The following is a 10,256-nucleotide window of genomic DNA, read 5'->3' as shown; positions in this document are numbered from 1 at the left end:
GCATTTCCATCTGCTGGATTAGGGCCTAAATTTGTAATTAAATAGAGGCAGTAAGTGTTAGACTCATAGGAAAATCATATTATTATATGACAACACTTAAGTATGAAGAATTATTACACTGCAGTGGAATATCTACCAGGACTGAATACAGGAGATGAAGCAAGCCCAAGCAGGGATTTTACTTGCTGTAGTTCAGATAATTGCCCTAATTTTAAATTTTTCTACTCTATACCATATAACACCAGAAACTATAAATCATTCTGACTGAGCCTAGTCCTTTGGCAAGCCATAAGTTACTGGGTAAGATCTCAAAAGGGTACCTTTTTGATTGGGCTAAGAGCAGGTTTGATCAGTGACAGAAAAAGCAAGACTGTCTGATCTATCGAAGCAGCAGCTTGGAGATGTATGACCCTAATGACAGCCCCAATCCATTTGAGAGAAAAATTTCTGCTTGCAGAGCCAAGCCAGAAGATTTTTCAATTGCTATAAAAGTAGTCCAGTATGCAGGAAAGCTGATGAAGAGTGCCTGTTTCCTAAGACTTAACAGGCCTGATTTTCTCAGATGTTAGCGGCAAGTATTGCGAGAGTCTGTAATTATGAACGAACACATAAAGAATTCAATTACCTATTAATGTTCCTTGGTATTTGTAGTCATAAAAGCATGATCTCATATGCCATAACTACTTTCTTTCAGTAGTGTTAGACATCATCTCTGCAAGCCTAGACTGATGTCATTAAGTATACATTATAGCAAAATATTCACTGTTTTTATCCAGCTGGTACTTATGTAGACTTTTTAGACATTATATACAGTCTTTATGTAAATTATTACTAATGGAAAATCTGAGAACAGTAGATTATTTGCTGAAGCTCTTTTGCACAGGAAAGAAGCCAAAAGTATGCTCATAACATTATGTTTTTAGCAGAGATGTACAGGAAATTATTTCCCATCCTATAGTTTTTTTAGACATCAGAAATTGTCTTTTGTCGTGTTGGAACGAAAACAAGGATGTTCATAGCAAGAAACCTGACAGAAACATCCTTTGCCCTTTACTGAACTAACTACTCCTGTAGTGAAAGCATTCACCATGGTTACATTTTTCTAGTCTGAGCCAAGCAGAGCAGGATCAGATATCGGTCTTCTGTAACTCATGAGAATACCTTAATCCTAGGTGAGATGGAAATATTTTTCATGTGTTCTCTCACTGTGATCAGAAATTCCACTTCTAGTGTTTGAAGTCCTGCAGAAAGCTTTGATTTCAAAGAACTAGCCTGTTATCATGATAAAATCTGTCTGAAAAAAAAATCCAAATAATTCTAGCTTCAAAATTTTGCTGCAGGACATCAAGAGACCTCTGACACACTTTTAACAACAAAAGAGGGTTAAACTCATTGACTTAGATAAAGTCAATATAGCTAACAGATAGACATCAAATTGTTTTGATTTATCTTCAGATGGAAAACACAAATGTCTAGATAGCTGTTCCAAATCAGAGTGAAATACTAGAAGTCAACAGAAATTATAATACGGAAAAACTGCCTTAACCAAATTCCTAAAAAAAACTATGTATATTTGTCTTTTTCTATTTTTTCTCATGTTTAGGTGAGACAGCACCTCCCAGTACTGTCAAAACTCAGATCACAGAATCATAGAATGATTGAAGTTGGCAAAGACCTCTGGAGATCATCTGGTCTGACCCTCCAACTCAAGCAGGCACACCTACAGCACACTGCATAGGACCACGTCCAGGTGGCTTTTGAATATCTCCAGTACTTCAGCCTTTTGCATGTCCTGTGTTACCAGGGCCTCTGCCCCATTCAGCAGCAGGGCCACATTTCCTCTACACCTTCTTTTGCTACTTGTGTGCTTAAGACTCCCTTCTTGTTGCTTTTGATATCACTTTTCAGATTTAATTCCAGGTGGGCTTTGCCTTCCATAAAAATGCCTTTGCATGCTTGGACAGTGCCTCCATATCCCTTGCAGGTACCTGACCCAGCTTCTACCTTCTGTACATACACTTTTTATGTCTCAGTTTCATCAAGAGCTCCTTGTTTATCCATGAATCAAATATTTATGGAAACTTACTGTATAACAAACTTCTCAAATAACAAGAAGTGTATCTCTGCCTTTACTTAGCATTTTTCTGATGCCATATTTATAATTTTTATTATATAATTTATGATACATTTTGAGTAAGTGTTGCAGGTTTTTTGTCCAAATAAATTTATCTCAATTAGAGATTTACTAACGTAGGAACCTTCTTCAGGTTGGAATGTTTGTACCTACTGATTTTGCAACTGGGACTAAAAAGCAGAGAATAATTAAAATTATGTCCAGTAAAGGACTTAAAAGACTAAAACTTATACACTATAATACTTGGTTTCTATAGTAGGGCATCTAGAGTACATGGAGTTCCTGGAGCAGTTCCATAATGCAGAACAAACTGTAAGCTGTGAAGCACACTGTGCAAGATAGGAATCACAGTCACCAAGCAGCAGCATCACAATTTATCTGAATCACCCATACATGATAGAAAACACCTCTGCCTGCTGGGAAACAGTCTCCTCCTATAGCAGTTCTTTCAAAGAACAAAGTACGTCTTATTCTTCCATTTTAGAAGAAATTATTATTTTATTGTTTTCTCCCCCTCCTTCTCATTCCACTTCTAACACTCTCCTCAAAGTGGAAGATACAAGTTCAAGTTCCTCTTCTGATTGAAGGAAACTTTAATTTTCCCAGCAAGTGCCATAATCATGAAGCTACAGTACATTTTTCCATTGTTTTGCTTTGCCACTGTTTCAGGGACAGATAGGGAGAAAAAGAAAGAGTGATTTTAGCCTGTGCTAAAGGTTCATTGGGTAACAAGTCCTTCTCACCAGTAAGTTCACCCAATATATGGTTAATGTAGGTCTTGGGACTGCCTACCCACTAACTTGTTTTTCACTATTTAAATGGACCTCAGTACTAACATTCAGACAACCTTAAACCTAAATAAGCAAAATGTTACCATATAATGGTGAACTAAGTATACGCTTGGCTGGGAAGCAGATAATCAGTAACGCAGTAAGATTTGCAACTTTTGATTTAGGCACACAAGTTCCATTTTGGGATTTTTATTGGACCTACCTGAATACATTCCACATAATATTCTCGTCTTATTCAAATGGATACAGAAAGGTAAATGTTATTCCTTTTTCAAACTGAAATGTTTTTTGAAAACTAAATTACTGTATTAAGCCATTTTGAGGCAAGACAGACTCCTATATTTACATTGCACTTAAGATTATACTTACAACAAAAATCTTAAAAGCACACAGTGTCATTAGTTCTAACATATGAAGTACTGAGTAAACAGTGCTTCAGTAAACTGGAAGACTTGAGCTGGAAGTTAGTCTGAAGTATTTGCTTCAAAGTTTAAACAAAAGAACTGTTTATTGAGTAACAGCTTTACTAGAAGCAAATTTTCAGCATTGCTATGTCATTATGATAGTATCCTTTCTCTCATTTGAGGACAGACTTTAAAGTCATCTATATAATTTACAAATCTAATGCTTGGAGATACATAGTTACTCCAAATGCATTCATTGTTATGGTATCAGAGTGCAAAGAAAACTGTAAAATCAGGAAGACGACTTGACATATTTTCCACTCTCTGTTGTCTGCATTCCCAGAAGTGTGTATGGTAGAAGTATTAGCTTTTTCCCATCTTCTGCCTGTTGTCTCCATGAAGGTTATTGTGGAAAATTTAACGCTGGGATGTGCTTTGTCCTTTCTTCAAAAAAACAGTAATATTTAAAACAGGCATCTGATATTTCGCAGACAGTTACCAGAAAGCCCAGCTTTGCACCCTGACACAATTCAGTGCCTTCAGAATCCTTGAGGGGGAAGAGCTATACAGGATCGTATTCACAGAATAGGAAGTTATTTCTGCCAGACTAATTAAAGTCATAGAATACATAGAAAAGAAGAGAAATGCCAAAATGCACTCTTTATTGTTCCAGGTCTCAGAGGAAGTTTGTTACAACAGCAATTTGCTGTTTTGCAAAACAGAAGTCCTATACTACTGTCTGCATTTTTCCATTACATAGATGAGTTTGTAGGCTTCAAATACAAGTTCATAGCTAGGAAGACTGTTAAAGTTTACTGTATTTTGGCACTAAATTACACAATTGCAAGATGTACAAGACACAACCAGAGATTCCCCAACTCAAGGGGTTCAAGAAAAATATAAGCCAAAGAAATTGTTATTAACCCAGCAGTGTCATAGCTTAGTGGAGTGGGAGGGAAGAAGAAAACATCATTATCAAAACTATGATTATGCCATTATTCTTGGGGAAATAAGAGTAAGTAAAATACACTTCAATTATACAAGATTTTGTTTCACTTCTTTTAGCTTCCTAAAAAGAAAATACACTTCTACTTCCATTCCCATATGGGAAGCATATAATGAGGACTACGATGATTTTATTTCTCTTCTGAGCACAGTCAAAGGTACCTAGGTACCTAGCAAGTACCTGTAATAGCTGGCATTTTTTACTATTACGTTATATCACTTGACAGCACATTCACTGAACAGGAAAAGTCTTCTGCTTAGACCTTTGATCTTAGTCTGAGGAAGTTACAAGCATGGATGGTATTCAAACAGTATTGGTCCCAGACATACCAACATTTCAGGCCCTTAACTTCCCCTTGTCTTTCACACCCCAGAACAAGCAGGAAGGAAACACTAAACCAAACAAACCAGGATGAGATAAAGAAATGACAAACAAAATTTCAAAACCAACCAAATTCATGCAACAGCCCTTGCTATTCACCTCTCTTTGGATCAGACACTGAGCACAGCAGCATTAGCTGATGGTCATCAGTCTCTCATTTTTTTCTAGTGTTACTGCTTGAAGCCATCTTTCCTTGGTTTATGTTGAACTTCTTGGCCAAGGTGTGCTGCATCGATTAATTTGCAGGAACGGCTGGCCCATGCCATACACCTTGATGCCTGTCTCAGCAGAAAAGTCAAAGAGAGTTTTGCTTTTACCTGCTAACAGACAACAAATAGACCTAGCCATATTTTCACTTTGTTGCAAACATCTTTCAATGAGTGATGACAAAAAATTAAATACTGAAAAAGAAGTAATTTTGACTGCTGAGGAAGAAACAAAATTACCTACATCTTACTTGAGAGAAGTTGGTATGTGTAGAGAGAAAAGATAAAATTCTACAGCTGACTGACAAAATAATCTACCAGATTATTTATGACCCCTGCCTACCGTAGGTATGAAGTCTGCTTGAATATCTGGTATTTTTTCCAAAGATCAAAAGAAATATGAAAGAAGAAAATATGGACTTATTCAATCTTGCAAAAGTTTAATTATTCTGTCAATTCATATTGCATATACTTTTTATATAAAACATATTTTATGTTATCAGTGACATCCCAGGACTGATCACGTGCATATGAGTTTGAGGGCTGAGATCAAAGTATAAATTTTTTTCACGAAATTCATCCAGTCCCACCAGGAGAAAAAAAAAAAATCAGTTCAATGAAGAGACAAAAATAATTACTGAGAAATGTGCAGTAACATGTGATGAGATCAGGTTCTGAAATGTCAAAACCTCTTGAGTGCATTCAGGTGGAAGCAAGCCCACCTGGGTAAAACTAGTAATTTCATCCAGATGTATTGGGAGTGGCAGGGAACAGGATTAGGCTACAGAACTTCCAACCAAGAGCTGTTTTACGCAATATTAGGGGACTGGGCTGGACATAAGGAAGGTCAGCAGCAGTGTTTGGGCTGGGCTGGAGGTCAGCAGTAGGGTTTGGGCCAGGCAGGAGGTCGGCAGTTGGGTTTGCCCCTTTGCAAATGGGCACCATCAGTGCTCCTCCATTACCTCCACAAGAGCTCAGCCCAAGCAGGGTGAATTTTTAACTGTTTTCATAAAAGCATGCCCAGCCTCTCCCCAGCACCAGGCAGTCTCCTAGGGCACTAGTGGGAAGTTGGAGGATGGGACGCAGTCCCGTCGCTGAGGGAACAGTCATGGCAAGGCAAGCACTGGCCCACCCTTGCCTCCCCCTCTTAATCATGTCAAAAGAATAGAATCATAGAATAGTTTGGGTTGGAAGAGACCTTAAAGATCACTTAGCTCCAACCCTCCTGCCATGGGCAGGGGTACCTCCCACAAGATCAGGCTGCCCAAGGCCCTGTCCAATCTGGCCTTGAACACCTCCAGGGATGGGGCAGCCACAGCTTCCCTGGGCAACCTGTGTCAGTGCCTCACCACTCTCATTGTGAAGAATTTCCTCCTTATACCTAGTCTAAATCTGCCCCTCTCCAGTTTATAGCCATTGCCCCTCGTCCTTTTACTACAAGTCTTTGTAAAAAGTCCCTTCCCAGCTATTTGTAGGCCTTTCAGGTACTGCAAAGATGCTATAAGGTCTCCTCAGAGTCATCTCTTGTCTAGGCTGAATGAGCCCAACTCTCTCAGTCTGTCCTGGTATGGGAGGTGCTCCAACCCTCTGATCATCTTTGCAGCCCTCCTCTGGACCCATTCCAACAGCTTCTTATGTTGAGGATTCCATAACTGGACACAATATTCCAGGTGGAGAATCACAAGAGAGGAACAGAGGGGTAGAATCACCTCCATTGACCTGCTGGCCACGCTTCTTTTCATAGAATCACCAGGTTGGAAAAGACCCACCGGATCATCAAGTCCAACCATTCCCATCAATCACTAAACCATGCCCCTCAGCACCTCGTCCACCCGTGCCTTAAACACCTCCAGGGAAGGTGAATCAACCACCTCCCGGGGCAGCCTGTGCCAGTGCCCAATGACCCTTTCCATGAAAATTTTTTCCTAATGTCCAGCCTGAACTTCCCCTGGCGGAGCTTGAGGCCATTCCCTCTTGTCCTGTCCCCTGTCACTTGGGAGAAGAGGCCAGCACCCTCCTCTCTACAACCTCCTTTCAGGTAGTTGTAGAGAGCAATGAGGTCTCCCCTCAGCCTCCTCTTCTCCAGGCTAAACAACCCCAGCTCTCTCAGCCGCTCCTCATAAGGCCTGTTCTCCAGCCCCTTCACCAGCTTTGTTGCTCTTCTCTGGACTCTCTCCAGAGCCTCAACATCCTTCTTGTGGTGAGGGGCCCAGAACTGAACACAGTATTCGAGGAGCGGTCTCACCAGTGCCGAGTACAGAGGGAGAATAACCTCCCTGGACCTGCTGGTCACGCCGTTTCTGATACAAGCCAAGATGCCATTGGCCTTCTTGGCCCCCTGGGCACACTGCTGGCTCATGTTCAGTCGCTGTCAACCAACACCCCCAGGTCCCTCTCCTCCAGGCAGCTTTCTAGCCAGACTTCTCCTAGTCTGCAGCACTGCACAGGGCTGCTGTGCCCCAGCCCTCCACCCCTGAAGGTAAATCCCGCTGCTCCCCTCCCGGCTGCCCCCACCCCACGCCGGCCACGGGACGGGGCGGGACGGCATCTGATTGGCTGGCGGCGCCGGGCGGCCGGGCGGGGATTGGCTGCCGCGCCGCCTTTGTTCGGCGGCGGCCGCTGCCGCAGGGCCGGGGAAGTTTAGGCGAGGGGTTGCTGCCACTGCTGGTTCTTCCCCCTCCAGCACCATCTCGGCTCAGCATGGACCTGGAGAGCAGAGTGAAGAAGGTAAGGTGGGAGCTGCCTGCCGAGGTTACCTGCCTCACGCTGCCCCGAGCGCGGCCGCGCTCGGGGCAGCGTGAGGCAGGTAACCTCGGCAGAGGGAGGTGCCCACCCAGTGACCTCTCTGAGTGACTGAGATTCCTGTGCGTGGACTTGCTGACGGTTAATTTCTGACCTTTGGCATCACCAGCCCGTTGCAAAGGTGTTGTCGACTTTTGGATGGATTATCCTGTGACAGTTTGTTGGATTTGGGTTTTTTTCTTTTCAGTCAGACTGGGAAGAAGTGAGGGATGAGTAACAGACGTCGGATCTCTTACCAAAACCTGCTATTTAAAGCTTTCTATATAAAATTGATTTCGTGTGGGACATTCTGAGTCTGCGCGGCTAGTGCTTATGCAAATTAAATGCAGCACTTAAGTAATAACTTCCAGTAGGAGCTTCTTTATAGTGTCTTTTAGACTATTTGATAAATACAGAAGGGGAACATGGGCTAGATCTGTATGTGACCCTCACTGATATACAAAAATAGTCTCTTTGAAAGACTTACAGCTGGATGAGGTGCTGCGGGGCATGGTTTAGTGATTGATAGGAATAGTTGGACTCGATGATCCTGTGGGTCCTTTCCAACCTAGTGATTCTATGGTTCTATGAAAGGTGTGTTGTATGGACATGTATGGTTTGTATTCCTAAATTGTTATGTTTAACGCTAGTAAGTTGTTTTAAAGTATGTAAATACAATTATCTATAGTTGTATGCTTATCTAACTTAAAGGCTAGAAATGAACTCTCACATGGAAGTAGGGTGTGCAGTGTGGGAGGCTACCTGTGAAGTCAAGGTTGAATCCTATTGAAGAAAGTTAGCCTTAAGTTACAGTTTTTTCTCAGTGATGTAACCACATGTCATAAGGACACCTAGATGAAGGCCTTAGTTCGGAGAAACTGCATTGTCTTGGTCACCTTCGGGAAATTAGTGTGTAGTTGGGTGTAGCAAAGTACTATCACTCTTTACAGGCTAGTTCTGTACACAGGGTTGTCCCCTGGACATGATTGCTGGTATGCAATGAAAACAAGCTGCTTAAGTAGATTCGTTTATACTTTCTAAGCCCATTTTAAAACTTGAGGGAACTTGGCCTCAGAAAGGTTTTGGGGTTTTTTTTTTTGAACTCTGGGAGGGGAGAGGTGCATACCTGTGGAAGATAACAGCATTCCTATTCAGAATTTGTCTAAAGAGAAAATTAATATGTGCTAGGAAATACCACTGAAATCTGCTGGTAATGGAATCTCGGTTTGAGTGAACTTGTAGTGGCTGAACATCTACTTTAAATTGCACTGTAATGATTGGCTAGTTGTAAGTCTATTTGACTATTTTTGGTCATCTTTACACTTTTTTTTTTTTTTAATCAACTTCAAGGATCCCTGAAGATATTCTTGAGCCTTCTCAGACAGATACAGAAGCTGCCAGAAGAAACCAGCAAAGCTCTGTTTGTAGGAAGAAATTTATATTTTCTATTCTGTTCAGTTCTACTTTTGATAATGCTAAGAGATGTTTATTATGTGAAGAACTTTGCATTTTCCCTGTTTCTATTGAACTGTTCAGAAAGCTACTTTTGTGCTTCCTCTGTTTCCTCTGCCTTGTTCACATTTCGTCACTTTCTTTCTTTTTGTAACTTGAAGCTCATTTCCCAAATAGACAAGGATCTGTGACAAGTCAGTGCATGCAGAGCTGGGAAACTTTGCTAGGTACCAGCGCGTTCAGTGCTAAATCTGGTGTTTCTTGTTTGACTACCAATATTTACTTGATCAAAACTTGTTTGGATTTTGTACACTAGAATTAATTAATAACAGTTCATGTTAACTCTGCATCAGCTGTGTATCTTCACTCTCCACCCTTTAATTTCTATTTCCAGCCTGTTTGCTTCCTTATCTTTAATGTTTCTTTTATTTCTTTTGCCTGTTTTCAAAGGTGGAAGAACATTCTGTGAGTTTCCAATAAAGTTTATTAAAAAGACAGTAAACTACTTGGCCTTTAAGAGAAACTTGTCTTGAGGTGGCGATGACCCTTTCAGATTTCAGCACATCTGCAGTAATGGATCAGTTAACCATAGGTCATAGTTCTCATCCCTGTCTCTAGGTGCCACAGTCTGGGCTGAAATAACTTGTGTCCTTTCACAAAATCTGCTTGCTCTCTTATGTTAACTTTTTATTTTGTAGTGACTTGTACCTACTTACTGCCTGGCAAATGAAGGTAAATATTAGGGACTGAGTGGCTCACCTGCCTGCTGGGTAGGAAGGTACAAGAACACTGCGCAGAGGAAAGCAGGAATTGCCATGTTGTTTCCAAATAAGCTGACACTCCTTTACTCTTCTGAACTCGAAGTCTGAGTTTACAGACTGGCTGTTCTGTAAGCCTGGTGCTCAAGAGAGCAGAGAGAAATGAATTCCTGGTAGGGAAATGTGTGGTGTGGAGCATCAGACACCCAGCTGATACTGTAAAGGAACAATTTCTTCCCCCACCCACAACTGCTGATGTCTAACTGCACAGAGTAGCATAATGGGATGTTTCCTCTTTCTAGAAAATTTAAGGTGACTTATCTAAGATTTCTGCTAATGTCAG

At 41.3% G+C, this 10,256-nt stretch overlaps 1 protein-coding gene across 1 annotated transcript in view; it reads left to right on the top strand.

The window, feature by feature from the left end:
* The first annotated feature begins 7,545 nt into the window (after nucleotides 1-7,545).
* TES (testin LIM domain protein) overlaps nucleotides 7,546-10,256 on the top strand; it is a 29,134-nt gene continuing 26,423 nt past the window's right edge. Inside the window, exon 1 of the mRNA XM_069850922.1 lies at nucleotides 7,546-7,649. Coding sequence (XP_069707023.1) covers nucleotides 7,623-7,649 — 27 coding nt within the window. The 5' untranslated portion in view covers nucleotides 7,546-7,622. The remainder of the gene's footprint in view (nucleotides 7,650-10,256) is intronic.

The sequence above is a fragment of the Phaenicophaeus curvirostris genome, chromosome 1, assembly GCF_032191515.1.
Source record: "Phaenicophaeus curvirostris isolate KB17595 chromosome 1, BPBGC_Pcur_1.0, whole genome shotgun sequence".
Lineage (NCBI taxonomy): Eukaryota > Metazoa > Chordata > Aves > Cuculiformes > Cuculidae > Phaenicophaeus > Phaenicophaeus curvirostris.
Note: the sequence above shows the minus strand (reverse complement) of the source record. Positions and strands in the feature narration are given on the sequence as shown.